Source organism: Primulina eburnea, chromosome 13 (assembly GCF_022965805.1).
Source record: "Primulina eburnea isolate SZY01 chromosome 13, ASM2296580v1, whole genome shotgun sequence".
Classification (NCBI taxonomy): Eukaryota; Viridiplantae; Streptophyta; class Magnoliopsida; order Lamiales; family Gesneriaceae; genus Primulina; species Primulina eburnea.
In genome coordinates this window covers 1,956,472-1,971,507 of record NC_133113.1, presented here as the reverse complement: position 1 = coordinate 1,971,507, position 15,036 = coordinate 1,956,472, and the positions used below count along the sequence as shown (strand labels likewise).

Sequence of the window (15,036 nt, the reverse complement as noted above, 5' to 3'; positions counted from 1 at the left end):
GTTTTTAGTCGTTTAATGTTGCATAGTCCAAACCATTTCGGATGGAGCAGCAGCGCAGAAGTTGGTCGAACCGAGTTTGTTTGTAAAGTTGGTATTAGAAACTTGAGGATCAAGTCCCCCCCTCGGATTTTCTTTCGCCATATAACTCAATCTATCCATTTCTACGTTAATTTACAATTTTTTTACTTACAATACAATGTAGATTCCATGGGCAAAGCCAAATCTCATTGATTGCTCACACCTGTGTTTTTTCTTCTGGCTTTTCCATAAAATTCATGAACATTTTACATTTTTCTGTACAAGTGACGTTACTACTGATTAATATTATATCGCAGCCTAAAATTCCTTTAAAATCTTTAGAAGAATTAAACTTTTGGAAGGAATGTGATAAATAAAATACGTAGAGGAGAATAGTTAGCCTGAATAAAAAGAGGAGACAAATGAAGATAAAAAGAGAAGTGATAGATTTTTAAATAAACTAAAATTTGGACACATTATATGATAAAAGAGTAGGTCCTTTTGTGAGACGGTCTCATCCATATTTATCTGATAAAAAGTAATACTTTTTCATGGATGACTCAAATAAGAGATTTGTCCGACAAAACACACAAGCTTTTGTCATAATTAGAATTCATGAGTTTTATATATTTCAATTGAATATGAATTGTATACTTTATATTTTTTTGACTTGAAAATAATCAGAAGGGTCTTGGGATCTTTTTTGTCTGTGTAGGTCCGAATTTTGGATAATTGAAGGCATTTGTTTTCCTGTGTGCGAAACTCCAGCAGTGAGCAGCCACCGCTACTCGAAGCCTCTCGCCGCCGTTGACTTTGCTTTCAGGTGCTCATCTATATCTCTTCTCGCGTCATAGTCTGTATGTTCGTAAATTAGGAGTGGTTTGGGTTCGTATTCTAATGTTTCGAGACTCTAGAGCTGTCATTGATTTCGTTTTCTGTTACAAATGGGTGATTGATTTTGGATCGGTGGGGTAATCAATCAACAGTTTCGGAAATCGTAGATCTAATTAACACCCTTTTCAGTTATACGGCATGATTAGTATTATTTCATCTCATGCATGGGTCGCGGTATCGGCTTGATATTCAGTTTTTGCTTAGGATGATAATGTCTATTGGTAACATTTTCGGTGAAGAATCATGGGGATGATTGGCACTTTGGTCACATGTTTCTAGCTTATTTGTTAGATTGCAATGGCATTTGTATAAATGCTAGTTGGAATATGATGAGTGTTTATTCTACAATTTAGAGCCAAATTTACCCGTTAACAGATTTATATCTATCTATTTAGATGTTTGTTTAGAGTAAGGGGATGCCAGTTAAGTGGGTGGGGGGATGTTGTAAACTTGTTCATGACATTGTTTGTCAAGGTTTGGAGAGATGGAGAGGAACTTAGTTATTTGCATATATATTGTCTTATATGATAAACCGTGAATCCTTTCTATCAAACTGTAGGGTATCTCTGTTCTATTGCTGTTTGCCCGTATCAAAACAAACAGGTGTCGGGGCTTTTAGAGTTTTCATACAGCAATGATTGAGGTTACATTTTTAAAGTTGCCGGTGATTTGTTGTTCTCTTGTTGATCAGCTTGGAGGAAGTTACTTGAGTTTGCTTCGGGGTTGCAATAATGCTTTCCAACCTTATACTTAGTTGCCTTGTCTCATATGTGGAAGCTATTGGCACTGTGCTGTATATTCTACGTGTATATGACATCACTGAATTTTCTATCTCTTCATGTTTTCAGTGTGAAATGTGCTTTAGCAATAGTCAATGCACCCTCCCTTCTTTTTAAGGAGCATAATTTCGTTTTTGCTGCCAGGTTCCTGTGCTTCTCTGAGTGTTAAACATCTCAGCTGTTGGAATGAGTTTGGAATCTTCTGATTCGTCAAATCCCCCGCATATTAAAACTGCAGAGGTACCGATGTCTAATCCTATGGAATCTGCTCCTGATAATTCTCAACGCGGCTCACCTTCAAAGTTTTCTGCTTCTGGAATCTCCACTTGGGCAAAGAATCTAAAAATACCCCAGCCATTTGTGGGTTCCAAGGATGAATCACCCTCTGGAAATTCAGGGCAGTCAAGTTTTTCACGTTTCACTAGTGGGTTTGGATTGCGCATGTCTCCAAAATCTCCTCAATCGGATGAAAGTTCTGATGGAACTTCACCAACTAACCAGTCCAGCTTTATTGGCACCATTACAAAAGGTTTTGTCGACACATCTAAGAGTGCAGTGAAAGCAGTGCAGGTCAAAGCTCGCCATGTTGTATCCCAAAATAAAAGAAGATACCAGGTGGCTTACACATTTACGAAATAATCATAAATTTAGTCGGTTCAATTATTTCCTTGTTTTGGCAGAATGCTTTTTTAGACTTTAATTGTTCTCTAGTGGATCAAAGTTCATTTTTGGTTGTTTCAAAAAATTATGAAACATAAAAATTATCTTTATTTATGCTTATGTTGCTGCCACTGATGTGTTATTTGATATGATTATTTTCTTTGTCGGTGGGGATTAATTTTTGTTTGCTGTATATAAGAATATGAAGCCTGTCAAAGTTGTCATTATGTATTTCTTGTTGTCAATACTCCTGTAAATTGGCTTTTTCTCTGACAACAATCATTATTATTTCTAATCGGTTCTGACAATTATTTTTAATAGGAAGGAGGATTTGATTTAGATATGACTTACATCACAGAGAACATTATTGCCATGGGCTTCCCCGCTGGTGATATGAGCTCTGGATTTTTTGGTTATGTTGAGGTACCGAATCATATTTCTCAATCCTGGCACACGAATTCACTGCTAATTCATTCTAATTTGAACTGAATAAGGATCGTGTTTAGGGATTATACAGGAACCACATGGAGGAAGTAATCAGGTTCTTTGAAACTTATCACAAGGTGATGAAATTGTTACTGTGTCTTTTAATGTCAGTATAATCATGATCAATATATGGCAGGCATCTAGTTGTCACCACCCAACGCTTGAATAATTATGGTGCATTGGTCTTTGCCCACAAGTTTACGTCATTTCATTTCACGGCCACTATTATTACTTGATTACTAATTCAAATTGTGCAGGGGAAATACAAAGTATACAACCTTTGTTCTGAAAGATTGTATGATGCATCATTGTTTGAGGGAAAGGTTTGTTATTGTTTTTCATATCTTATTCTATCGATTTGCCAATCTAATAATATAATCATGAATCATTATAAGTTTACCTACTTGTTAGCAGCAGCAGCTGTACTCACCTTTAGTATCCTGGGGCCACTTAAATTTGTTACTATGGTTGATGTCTTGTTCTTTGAAGCTATGAGATGTCCTCTCTTTCAAATGTTCAATTTTCCCCCTTTTAACAACCTTTCACGCTTTTTATCTTCCTTTCCCCCCCTCTTTTTCTCAAGTTTACTGTTGTGTAGCCTGTATTTAGGTTCCACAGTGTTAATACAGCACCAAGATAAATCTTGTTACAACTTCCATTTCTCATTGAATGGAGGTATGGCTAATAATTTTCAGCTCTAGAAGTATAGTAGAAAGTATTGTCTTGTTTACTTTTGAATTTTGATGTGTCCTTGTTTTGGAAAGAAGAAAAGTTTGCATATAGTGAGGCTCGAAGTCGGTTTTACTCTGTCATCATTACATTATTCTTTTGACGATTTCTACAGGTGGCTAGCTTTCCGTTTGATGATCACAATTGCCCTCCTATCCAGCTCATTCTGTTATTTTGTCAAAGCGCATATTCATGGTTGAAAGAAGATATCGAAAATGTTGTAGTTGTGCATTGTAAAGCAGGAATGGCAAGGACGGGATTGATGATTTCTAGTCTTCTTCTGTACCTGAAGGTTAGTTTATCATGGTTCTTCTTTGAATGCTTCATAAGCTGTTCTCAGATTAATAGCAATGACTTGTTGTGGTTGTACTGTTTATGACCATATTTGTATTATCATTTGCTATTTTTCAGTTCTTTCCCACAGCAGAGGAATCAATTGATTACTACAACCAGAAAAGATGTATTGACGGGAAAGGGCTTGTTCTGCCTAGTCAGATTGTGAGCTGTCTCAATTATTTTTGATCTTCTTTCGTATCTTTTGGTTTAAGATTCTCGACGCCTTTTGACAATCTGTCTTTTTACAGAGATATGTCAAGTATTTTGAACGAATCTCAGTTTACTTCAATGGAGAAAATCAGCCCGGTCGTAGGTATGGTACCATTTAGGAATCAATGAACTTAGTATTCATGTCGATATTAGCGCACTCGTGATCGATGGTGCATCAGCATGGATGCTGTAATAGAATGATATAATGAAAAACAAGGATGTGTATGGCTTCTGTGACTAGATGGTTGAAATCATCGTGAATTGCATTGATGGTGCAGGTGTATTCTCAGAGGATTCCGGCTGCATAGATGCCCATACTGGATCAGGCCTTCAATTACAGTTTCGGATCATAATGGTAACCTCTATCTCGTTATCATGTATGATCTTGTCTGTGCTAGTTATGCTGTAAATCAACCCCTTCTCTTAGTTTTTGAATGTTGGTATCAGCATATATCTTTTACCACTTTATTTTGTGTAGCCTCATGAGTCATCACACCATTTTTTGCCATGTTTCAATTGTTTGTCTCTAACCTGATGCCCCCCTCTCTGCAGGTGTGCTATTCACAACAAAAAAGCATCCTAGAACCAAGGATTTATCGGTTAGTCGTCCTTCTTGCAATCGTCTCAGATTTTTGCATGTTTTCGTGGCTTCAGCATTGAATTCTTTCACAGATAGCACATTAACAATTGCTTATGCTTGCTATGGCTATGAATTTTTTTATGGGGATGGATTTCATTGATCCATTAATTAGCTTTCAGTTGTCATCAATCAGAAATTTTGAATAAATTTAAGAACTAGTTATATTGAACCATAAGAAAATCAGCGCAATGACTTGTTACAATGTGGTTGAATCTTTGATTTCCTGAACTTGTGTATTTGTCTTGTGCTGTTTTTTGCAGCCTGAAGATTATTGGTTTAGCGCACCCAAGAAAGGGATAATGGTGTTTGCCCTTCCTGGGGAGCCTGGTCTGACTGAGTTGGCTGGCGATTTCAAGATCCATTTTCATGATCGCCAAGGAGACTTCTATTGGTATAATAAATTGATGTCATCTGATTTTCTTCTTGTTGTGCTGATATTCCCCCTCCTTTTTTCCTTACAGAACCTGGTGGTTAAAAAAGGAGAGGTGATATTATTGCCTTCGTTTTGTAATATTTATAGTTTTCCTGATTATCAGCTGGTTAAACACCACAATGATTGAGAACCGGAAAGTTCTGAACACAAGTGATCTTGATGGTTTTGACAAGGTAAAATTCATGATTTGCTTCTAGATTATTTCCACTTTGTGGGCTCACGCTAGAGTTTACTCGCTTGTCAAACACGTGTTGATCTTTTTCTTCCCAACTCGACTCTTGAGCGTTCCTTCACGTCCAAGTTTCTGGGGTTCCAGAGATGATGAGAATTGTTACTGGTTGTCTTGACTGTGAATGGCAACATTGGCATTTTGTTGCAGACAACTCACTGCTCAGTCTGTGGCATATGATAATATTACTTTTACATGTTTGTGTGCAGAGAAAACTTCCATCCCCGGGCTTCCAAGTCGAAGTTGTCGTTGTAGATTATGACGCTGCTGCTGTTTCAACAAGAAACCCAGCAGAAACCACTACTGAAGAATCTACCCAAACTTCTGGTGCAACTACAAACTCAAAACCTAGTACCATCCCAGTTGAGGAGCCTGCAGCTGTTAATAACTCGAATGAAGACAAGGACGATGTGTTCTCTGACAATGAAGATGAAGTATCCGCATCTTCAAAATCCAATCAGTCTGGTAAGCCTCCCCAAGTTAGTTCAACTTTGACTGCCAAAGATGCTTCACCGAACAGCAAAGATGGCTCAAATCAAATAGCAAATTTGACGCGCAAAACAGAATACGTCTCGTTAGGAACTTTAGGTTCAACTCGATCTGAGCCTAAAGAGGCTGTTGGAGTAAATTCATCGACAAGCAAAGCATCAAAGCCGGTGGAGGAGGTGAGTGAGTTCAAAGCAATGGCTGCGGATGCTTCGATATTTTCATTTGGAGATGACGATGATTCTGAAAGTGAGTAGTAGTTTATGCACATATATGCTTGTGAGTGCTCATAATGTCCACAGCCCTGTGGTGTGCATTTCATTTTATTCCTTTTATTTTAAAGGTTTGTTTGGGAATGCTTTTGCGGTTGGAATTCTGAATTTGTCATATGTACATAATATTTTATTATAAATATTTTATTATGAAAGCTTTCTGTGAAATTTTATAACACGATCAATTGCTTTAGAAAATATAATGTAATTTAGTGTATTTCTTTAGAAAATATAATGTAATTTAGTGTATTTTTACATAATTAAATTTAATAATAATAATTATTATAATTATTATCTATACTTTTTAATTAAGAATATGGTTTTTAGTAACTATGATTGTTGATCATCTAATCTAGATTCATCAGTAGTAACTAAGATTAAAAAAAAAATGAGTAGTATCTTATGAGACGATCTTACAAATCTTTATCTGTGAGACGGTTCAATTTTAACGATATTCACAATAAAAAGTTATTATTAACATAAAAAATAATATTTTTTCATAGATAACTTAAATAACCGATATTTATAATAAAAAGTAATATTCTTAACATAAAAATTAATATTTTTTCATAGATGACTCAAATAAGAGATCTGTTGAACAAAATACGATCTGTGAGACCGTCTCACACAAGCTTTTGCCTAAAAAAAGAGTAGGTCTCTTGTGATACGGTGTCATGAATCTTTATCTGTGAGACGGATCAACCATATCAATATTCACGATAAAAAGTAATACTCTTAGCATAAAAAGTAATATTTTTTCATGATGACCCAAATAAGATATATGTCTCATAAAATACGACCTGTAAGACCGTTTCACACAAATTTTTATCTAGAAAAATGGGTAGATTGGCTAATGAATATATAGAATATAATATATTTTACGATAAATAAAATACTACGCTCATATTTTAAGTTCAGAATTTGTTAAAAAAAATATAATATTCAAAGCTTTTTTTATTATCATTACAACACACACGTGGGGATTCGAGACGGATGATGAGATCACTGAGCTACAAGTCCGGTCTCATAATATTCAAAGTTGTTATAATTATTATATAGAAGTAATTGTACGGTCCTCAATTTATTTCAGAGCTAATTTGTCCTGAATCAGATAATGGAATAGACAACCAAAAATCACTTATATTAATTTATTTTATTTTAAAAATGTTTAATTTGGGGTTTACATGTTTTCTGGAACATCGATGCTTACACGTTAATTGCCCAACGCGTTTCATCAAAAATGGGGCATTTTCAGAGTTTAATGGCGGTAATCATGCTCAGGCGCGGCGCCGTTATTGTGTATAAATCCTCCTCGATCCCAGCCGAATTTTCTACGTCAACTCTAATTTAATCCAATTCTTCAATTTCGAGTTTTTTTTATTGTGCATTACTACAGCGGGGAAGAAATTGAATAACAGCTAAACCCGAAGTCGCTTCCCCTTAATCGATTGCTCAATGTCGACTTTCGGCATCCAAGGTCAATCGCTAGAGATTACAGGTGCGAATAACGTCTCGATTTTGCTTTTTATGTATATATTTCATGTTTAATTTGTTCATTTTGGATTGGATGTCAGTTGTTGGTTGTAACAAATTGAAAAATACTGAATGGATCACCAGGCAAGATCCCTACGTTTGTATTGAATATGGCAGCTCCAAGTTTCGAACACGTACTTGTAAAGGTTTGTCTCATATATTCACATTAAATTTTGTGTAATTTGAGTTGCTGAGTGTTATCTCGGTTCTAGTCAAGAGTTTTACTATCTTTTTCTGATTTGTTTTTTGAGTTAAAATTTGTGTAGATGGGGGGAGGAATCCCACTTTTCAAGAGAAATTCGTGCTTAGCTTGATAGAAGGGTTGAGGGAATTCAGTGTTAACGTGTGGAACAGCAATACTCTGACTTACGATGATTTCATAGGCAGCGGAAAGTAATGATTTTTATCTCTGTGTCTCTTTTTCAAATGTTGCTTCATTATTTTTTACCTTTGAATTTGGTGTATCCAGGATTCAATTACAGAGAGTTTTATCCAGTGGTTACGACGATAGCGCATGGGCTCTTCAGGACAAAAGGGGCAGGTAAACACTGCGGATGAATCGAAACTAAGTTGTGAATGTTAGCTGCATCGTGCTTTTTTAAACTTTTTCTAGAATGTTGATTGTTATCATCAGTGGATATTGAATTGTGTTGAGGGGGATCCAACAGTTTAGCGGGGGGGATTCAATTAATTTGACGAGAAACTAGTATTTTTGAAAAAATTATAAATAATTTTTTTGTCTGAGGAGCCCCCTTTACCCATTTCGCTGGTCTGCCCCCGAATGTCAATGTGTGCATAGAGAGCTTGTATGCTAGTGATTACGTTAGAATCATTGTGAGTGAGCTCACATGCACGTAGTTGTTTCTTGTGCTTTCCGAAAGTTTTTCGAAAATGTTGTTGTAATCAGCAGTGAAACACTGAATGTGTTGAGGGGCGTGATGAGTTTTTAGTTGGGCTACTCCATTCATTTGGAACTTGGGAGGAGGCAAAAACTGTGAAGTGATTTACATTTTTAATGCATGAAACCAAAGATTCGTGTAGATTGGATTTAGTGTACTTTCTACTGATCATTCATCTATTTTGTGAGCACTAAGTGGATCCCTTGATGACTATATCTTTTCTAGGAAATACCGCATGATTTTGTTTAAATGCAGTATGCTTGTTGCTTTGTTAAGAAAGCTTTCTTTTTTGATTAGATGAATGCCTTTGCTATGGCACTTGTTGCTCAATTATGTTTGAATGAGCTTAAAGTTTGCTGCATTTATCCACATATTCACCCCCGATCAAATACATATTATAGACAGCTTATATATGTGTTTTTTCATCTATAGGCATGCTGGGGAAGTTCGATTGATACTTCACTTTGCTAATGCCTATGTAAGTCAAGAACCGTCATTTTCTTTCATTGAGTCCCGTTGATCATTGTAAGCTAATGAACACTTCTTTTTTCAGAAGCCAGTTACAAGTCATCTTCCACAATATTCGTTAACGCCAGCTTCTCAAGTCCCTGTTTACTCGGCATCTCCAGTCTCTTCATATCCTCCAAGGAGTGTCCCTGCTCCACCTCCTTCTCTGGCATACCCTCCTAATCCAGCGGTATATCCCCCACCTCCTCCTCCTTCTCCATCATACCCTCCTAATTCAGCGGTATATCCCCCACCTCCTGCTCCTTCTCAGTCATACCCTTCTATTCCAGCAGTATATCCCCCACCCTCATATCATCAACCACCTACATATCCTTCAACTTATCCACCAGGGCCATCTCCTTCAGTGTATCCCCCACCATCCAACGAGCCACACTACTATCCTCCAGGTAAAAGTAACCTATTTTATAGCTTTTATCGAGCCAAATGGCTAATTAATATCTATATATATTACGAATTTAATCCAATCTATCCTTTATGACAGGTTTATATCCGCCGTCTCCTTATCATCCACAGCAATACTAAGACAACAAGCTTTGCTCCATACCCATTGCAACGGGCATGGATGCACCCCTCTCCGCCAGTATTTGAATTTTTTTTCCGCCTCATGGCGTGTGGTGGATGTTGAGTATTATATATATTTTTGTGTTTCTTTGATTGTTAAAGTCAAGCAGATTGTAAATAGATGTAGAAAATGAGTCGTTTTAATTATATAATACTAAATTCTAATACTCTGTGTTTTATTATTTTGGCCGTGGTCGCCTTGAAATTGGGCTTTTGAGCATTAATCCAATCCGAGTAATAAGATAAGATGTTATTGATTTGAGTGAAATATCTATTGTATTGATCTAAACAGTCGTTGACTACTTATCAGACACATGATCTTGATATGTTATTTTTATCAAACTCGTGTCCAACCATTCGATATATATTAGAAAAAATGCAACTGATCTCCCTCCTCTCGCATACTTCGTGTTCGCTTTCAATATAATGGCAAAAATTTGTGTGAGACGGTCTCACCGGTCGTATTTTATGAGATGGATATCTTATTTGGATTATCCATGAAAAAATATTACTTTTTATACTAAGAGTATTATTTTTTATTGTGAATATTGGTATGATTGATCCGTCTCACAGATAATGATTCGTAAGATCGTCTCACAAGAGTACTTACTCTAAGATAATTGTGTCGGGATAGATGCAAGATGCAAGCTTTGAAAACAAACTTTTGTTGTCATTTTTCTTACGACAATCTCAGATTTTTCGCTTTCACGTGAAATCAAATTCACGTTTTTCATTGTTTATACTACTTTCACCCGAATGGTGGCGACTCTTTCGAAATTCTGTTATGTTAAAAGAGGCAGAGAACGAAGGACGATTTTGAAAAGTTGAGGGGTTACTCGCGTTTTGATTACTGAGAGTTGTGGGCAGCTTTTGACTAACGAGAATCATGCAACAACTTTTTATAGTTTTTAGTTAACTAATTATTAAAGCGGATATCGACTTTAGTTTAGTCCTTACCTAATCTAATCATTTTTCCCAAACAATAGAGATCTATGATCCACAATAATACAATGTGAAATTCTTAACTTTAATGTTTACGACTTTTTCGTTATGAATAAAATTACTAATTTTCTTGTAAAAAAACCTTCAATTTTGTTTCGTCTCTCTTTCTAATATCATGTAAACCAAAATAAGATCTCGCGCCGATGGTTGGAAAATGTACTAAAAAACACTTAATTTTGTTTTGCAGAGAATAAATATTAAATTGTGCTATACTCGGGTTCTTGAAATTTTTTAATCATATGTCTAAATTAATACAATGATTTATATATGGTTGGTTTCAAAATTTAATTCAAGTAGTCACTGTGCGTTATGTTATTATCCAAAAATAAATAAAATTGGACAGCATTATTAATAGAGGAGATCTTATGTGAGACCGTCTCACGGATCTTAATCTGTGAGACAGGTCAATCCTACCCATACTCACAATAAAAAAGTAATATTTTTTCTTGGATGACCCAAATAAAAGATCTGTATCACAAATACGATCCATGAAACCATCTCACACAAATTTTTGTCTTGTTTAATAATGGAGCATTTTAAAGTTAACGATTTACATTTCTTAAGATTCGAACTCGTATGGATAGAAACTTATTAATTTCAACTTTAATTATTAGGAAAAAAAATAACGGTATCACTTGTTAGATAATCAAACTAATTATAATTAGAGTAGGTCTCATGTGAGACCGTCTCTCGGATCATAATATGTGAGACGAGTCAACCCTACCAAAATTCACAATAAAAAGTAATATATTTAGCATAAAAAGTAATACTTTTACATAGGTGACCCAAATAAGAGATCCATCTCACAGATACGACTCGTGAGACCGTCTCACACAAGTTTTTGCCTTATAAATTAATTACTTTATAATTATATTTTCATTTTATATAAGTAAAAAACAAGTATTAATCAAATTTATAAAAATTAAATATTTTAATCATGTGAATGAATTTATCTATGTATGTTACAAAATCTTAGAATTTAAGATTAATTCAAGATTTTGATTACGAATGCAGATAATTCTGGTTTCAATTTTGTAATTTTAGGATCAAAATAAATAGTAGGTCATCCATTTTTTTTATATATTAGTTATTCTGCACACGCGATGCGTGTGTGTACAATATTTTTTTATCATTATAGATGGACTAAAGTGAAATTTGACAAATTATGGATGGACTAAATTGATATTTGAATGGTTGAAATAAAAAAAATAAAAATAAAAGTGTTTGTTGAAATTAAAAAAAAAAAAACCAAAATTGTAATATTAGTATCATATAAGGGTAAAATTGGAAAAAAAAAGTTGGTGTCCTCTCTAGGTAGTTATTATCATGTCCTCACACTTAATAATATAGTATAGAAGTATAGATAATTGAGACAAGACTTCCTCTCAACAAAGAGAAGCTGACGCCAGACCTACTCAAAAATATTTGTGAGACAGTCTCATTAGTCAATTTTCTGAGACGGTCTATTGTTTGGGTCACGAGTAGGTCTCTTGTGAGACAGTGTCACGAATCTTTATCTGTGAAACAAGTCAACCCTCCCGATATTCACCATAAAAAATAACACTCTTAGCATAAAAAGTAATAATTTTTCATGGATGACCTAAATAAGAAACCCGTCTAACAAAATACGACCCGTGAGACCGTTTCACACAAGTTTTTGCATTGGGTCACTTGTGAAAAATAATATTTTTATAGCAAAAATATTACTTATTATTATAAATATGAGTATGATTAATCTGTCATACAAGAGATCTACTCGGTGACAGTTTTGAATAGAAATTGAAACGAGGCAATTCTTGTTTTGATTCAAGGTTTGGAGGGATATTAGTTGGTGGTTTTCTTCCCGCCAGTAAACACAGAAGAAAAAAATACCAACACTCTGAAAATCGTCAAAAGGCTCTTGATCTACTGGCTCCATATCTCTCAATATGGAGAAGGTCTCAGTTTGAAACCCACCCGTTTATTTAAAATCTCTTCCCAAATATAAAAAGAAAAACTGGAAATAGTATAAATATAATGAAAAATAAATATTGCCATTTATCCAATATTTAAAAAAAAAACAAATATTTTTGTTGTGATCTATCCATATGCATAAAGAAAAGACAAGCGTGACACCCACTCTGATAAATAAAATCTCACACCCTTTTATCTCTCTGTTTTTGAGAACCGAGTCCTTCGGTCACCGCTCAGATTGAGAGAGAGAGTGTGTGTGAATGGTTTTACCTTTAATTTTCTCCACTTTTCGAGTATAATGAACGCAGGAGAAAGAGCCCATCTTCTCAGAAGAAGATGAATATACAACAAAATGCACCATTTTCCTGCTTCGATTCCCTTTATTGCGAAGAAGAAAAATGGTTAGAATTTGAAGAAGAACAAGAAAGCGAGGTTATCTTAAACAAGAACTGTCCCGATCCCAAAAATCCATCCTTTTTCCCCTTGTTTCATGCATTGGAACAAGATTCGTTCTGGGGAGATGAAGAACTTGAATCCCTTTTCTGCAAAGAGAAAGAATCGTTTACTAAATCCGACAACATTGTGGATACAGTTTGTTCCCTTTCACTAGCAAGAAAAGAATCTGTGGAGTGGATACTGAGAGTCAATGCTTGTTATGGATTCTCAGCCACGACTGCTGTTCTTGCTGTTAATTATTTTGACAGGTTTCTTTGGAGCTCAACTTTACAAAAAGATAATAAGTCATGGATGATGCAGCTTGCTTCTGTTACTTGTCTCTCCTTGGCTACTAAAGTTGAAGAAACCGATGCCCCCCTTCTCTTAGATCTTCAGGTATTATTTGAAACTAAACATTTTTTCAGTTGGATCTTCAGTATGTTTGTGGGTTTTAGTTTGTTGTCTTTAATCTGCTGCTAATTCTCTCTTTGATCAACTTTAGGTGGAGTGTTCAAAATATGTGTTTGATGCCAAAACCATTCAAAAAATGGAGCTTCTGGTTCTTTCAACACTCAAATGGAGGATGAATCCAGTGACCCCACTTTCATTTCTTGATCACATTGTGAGGAGGCTTGGGGTGAAGGACTATAAATTTATCCGCTGGGAATTTCTCTGGAGCTGTGAAAATCTTCTGCTCTCAGTTATATCTGGTAAGTTTTAGCATATAATGGACGAAATGATTGGCTTTTAGCAGTTTAATGACCAAATATTTGGATTCAACAGATTCAAGAATCGTACAGTATCTGCCATCTGTGTTAGCTACTGCCACCATGCTTCAAGTGATTCATCAGTTCGAGCCTTGCAATGATTCCATTGACTATGAAAACCAGCTTCTTCTTGTCCTAAAAACCAGAAAGGTTTGTACTACTAGTCACCATTTTTCATGCTAATCCTGCCATAAAATCACATGTCCGAAACTAAGACATCTTAAATCTTATCCTTTTTGACAGGAACAAGTGGATGATTGTTACAATCTTATCTCACACATATTACACAACAAATACAGCTCCCCAAAGCGCAAATCCAGCCAAGTTTCAAGCATCCCAAATGGTTCAAATGATCAATTGGAAACTTCATCATGCATTTCTTCGTCACCCAACCAGCCAGTTCAAAAGAAGCTTAGGGTTCAAGAACAGCACATGAAGTTGGGATCATTGACCAGAGTTTTTGTAGATCCCATATGCAGCAACCCTCGTTAAAGAACTTAGCTCTATTTTTCCTCTTCCAAGAAACATGATTTACATCTCTACATATATTCCTTTATTATAGTTATTAACTTACAATTATTCTGCAATATTCCAAATGGTCGAGTAAAGTTAAATCTGCTTTCATTAAAACTCCGCCTATTTGTTGCACCAGAAGAGAAGGAAAAAAACAAACAGAGTTGGTAGTGGCAGGAAGAGCTGGCAATTAGTTTACAGTGAAAATTAAAGTAAAAAAAAAGAGAGAAACATTGAAGAATATCTGCACCTCTGTTGCTCTATTTATGTTGTTTTAGAATATTTTGTGTGTATATATATATTGTATCTACACAGTGATTATTCTAACTAACAATGGTTTGCAAAATAATTTTTATACTGTGAACCAAAAAAAAAAATTCTATACTACATATATTACACAAAATATATTGGAAAATTCAATTTTTGTTCAGAAAAATTATTATTTTGGTCACTTATATATTTTTTTAAAATTTTTATGTCATCAAATTTTAGTCGGAGTCCGATATTTTTTTTATGAGATGCTAGATGCTAATGACCAATACTCTTGGTCTAATGTAAGTTAATTAGAACTCCAATAAAAAAATTTGAAATTGTAAAACAAAGTGAAAATGAAATGTGGATGGTTAATGTCTAAGGCAAAAACTTGTGTGAGACGGTCTCACTGATCGTATTT

General features: G+C 35.1%; 3 protein-coding genes across 5 annotated transcripts; all 3 read left to right on the top strand.

Annotated features, from left to right (window-relative positions):
* Nucleotides 1–686: 686 nt before the first annotated feature.
* Nucleotides 687–6,327, top strand: LOC140808900 (phosphatidylinositol 3,4,5-trisphosphate 3-phosphatase and protein-tyrosine-phosphatase PTEN2A). Of its 2 annotated transcripts, XM_073166244.1 has the most exons (14): nt 697–841; nt 1,472–1,718; nt 1,836–2,306; nt 2,673–2,774; nt 2,858–2,914; nt 3,095–3,160; nt 3,682–3,858; nt 3,978–4,064; nt 4,151–4,215; nt 4,391–4,467; nt 4,665–4,711; nt 5,013–5,143; nt 5,289–5,358; nt 5,624–6,327. In XM_073166244.1, exons 3-14 carry the CDS (start codon nt 1,878–1,880, stop codon nt 6,155–6,157), a joined length of 1,842 nt encoding a protein of 613 aa, XP_073022345.1. In that variant the 5' UTR covers nt 697–841; nt 1,472–1,718; nt 1,836–1,877; the 3' UTR covers nt 6,158–6,327. The 2 variants fall into 2 exon arrangements, with proteins under 2 accessions (XP_073022344.1, XP_073022345.1); XM_073166243.1 differs by lacking the exon at nt 1,472–1,718 and having other exon boundaries at nt 687–841.
* Nucleotides 6,328–7,353: 1,026 nt separating this feature from the next.
* On the top strand, nt 7,354–9,860 carry LOC140810576 (uncharacterized). 2 transcript variants are annotated; one of them, XM_073168419.1, is made up of 8 exons: nt 7,355–7,471; nt 7,569–7,670; nt 7,747–7,851; nt 7,972–8,098; nt 8,175–8,246; nt 9,037–9,082; nt 9,158–9,518; nt 9,614–9,860. In XM_073168419.1, exons 2-8 carry the CDS (start codon nt 7,628–7,630, stop codon nt 9,652–9,654), a joined length of 795 nt encoding a protein of 264 aa, XP_073024520.1. In that variant the 5' UTR covers nt 7,355–7,471; nt 7,569–7,627; the 3' UTR covers nt 9,655–9,860. The 2 variants fall into 2 exon arrangements, with proteins under 2 accessions (XP_073024519.1, XP_073024520.1); XM_073168418.1 differs by having other exon boundaries at nt 7,354–7,670.
* Nucleotides 9,861–12,803: 2,943 nt separating this feature from the next.
* Nucleotides 12,804–14,594, top strand: LOC140809268 (cyclin-D3-3-like). The gene is made up of 4 exons (XM_073166838.1): nt 12,804–13,479; nt 13,586–13,793; nt 13,867–14,000; nt 14,094–14,594. Exons 1-4 carry the CDS (start codon nt 12,985–12,987, stop codon nt 14,340–14,342), a joined length of 1,086 nt encoding a protein of 361 aa, XP_073022939.1. The 5' UTR covers nt 12,804–12,984; the 3' UTR covers nt 14,343–14,594.
* Nucleotides 14,595–15,036: the final 442 nt, after the last annotated feature.

What these genes read in the sequence shown, in the direction of transcription:
- LOC140808900 (XM_073166243.1), top strand. Translation starts at nt 1,878, where the DNA reads ATGAGTTTGGAATCTTCTGATTCGTCAAATCCCCCGCATATTAAAACT. An exon ending in AAAATAAAAGAAGATACCAG is followed by an intron (nt 2,307 to 2,672) that starts GTGGCTTACACA and finishes TATTTTTAATAG; the next exon opens with GAAGGAGGATTTGATTTAGA. An exon ending in CGCCAAGGAGACTTCTATTG is followed by an intron (nt 5,144 to 5,288) that starts GTATAATAAATT and finishes CCTGATTATCAG; the next exon opens with CTGGTTAAACACCACAATGA.
- LOC140810576 (XM_073168418.1), top strand. Translation starts at nt 7,628, where the DNA reads ATGTCGACTTTCGGCATCCAAGGTCAATCGCTAGAGATTACAG. An exon ending in TCAATCGCTAGAGATTACAG is followed by an intron (nt 7,671 to 7,746) that starts GTGCGAATAACG and finishes ATTGGATGTCAG; the next exon opens with TTGTTGGTTGTAACAAATTG. An exon ending in CTTCAGGACAAAAGGGGCAG is followed by an intron (nt 8,247 to 9,036) that starts GTAAACACTGCG and finishes TTTCATCTATAG; the next exon opens with GCATGCTGGGGAAGTTCGAT.
- LOC140809268 (XM_073166838.1), top strand. Translation starts at nt 12,985, where the DNA reads ATGAATATACAACAAAATGCACCATTTTCCTGCTTCGATTCCCTTTAT. An exon ending in TCTGCTCTCAGTTATATCTG is followed by an intron (nt 13,794 to 13,866) that starts GTAAGTTTTAGC and finishes TGGATTCAACAG; the next exon opens with ATTCAAGAATCGTACAGTAT. An exon ending in TTGTCCTAAAAACCAGAAAG is followed by an intron (nt 14,001 to 14,093) that starts GTTTGTACTACT and finishes CCTTTTTGACAG; the next exon opens with GAACAAGTGGATGATTGTTA.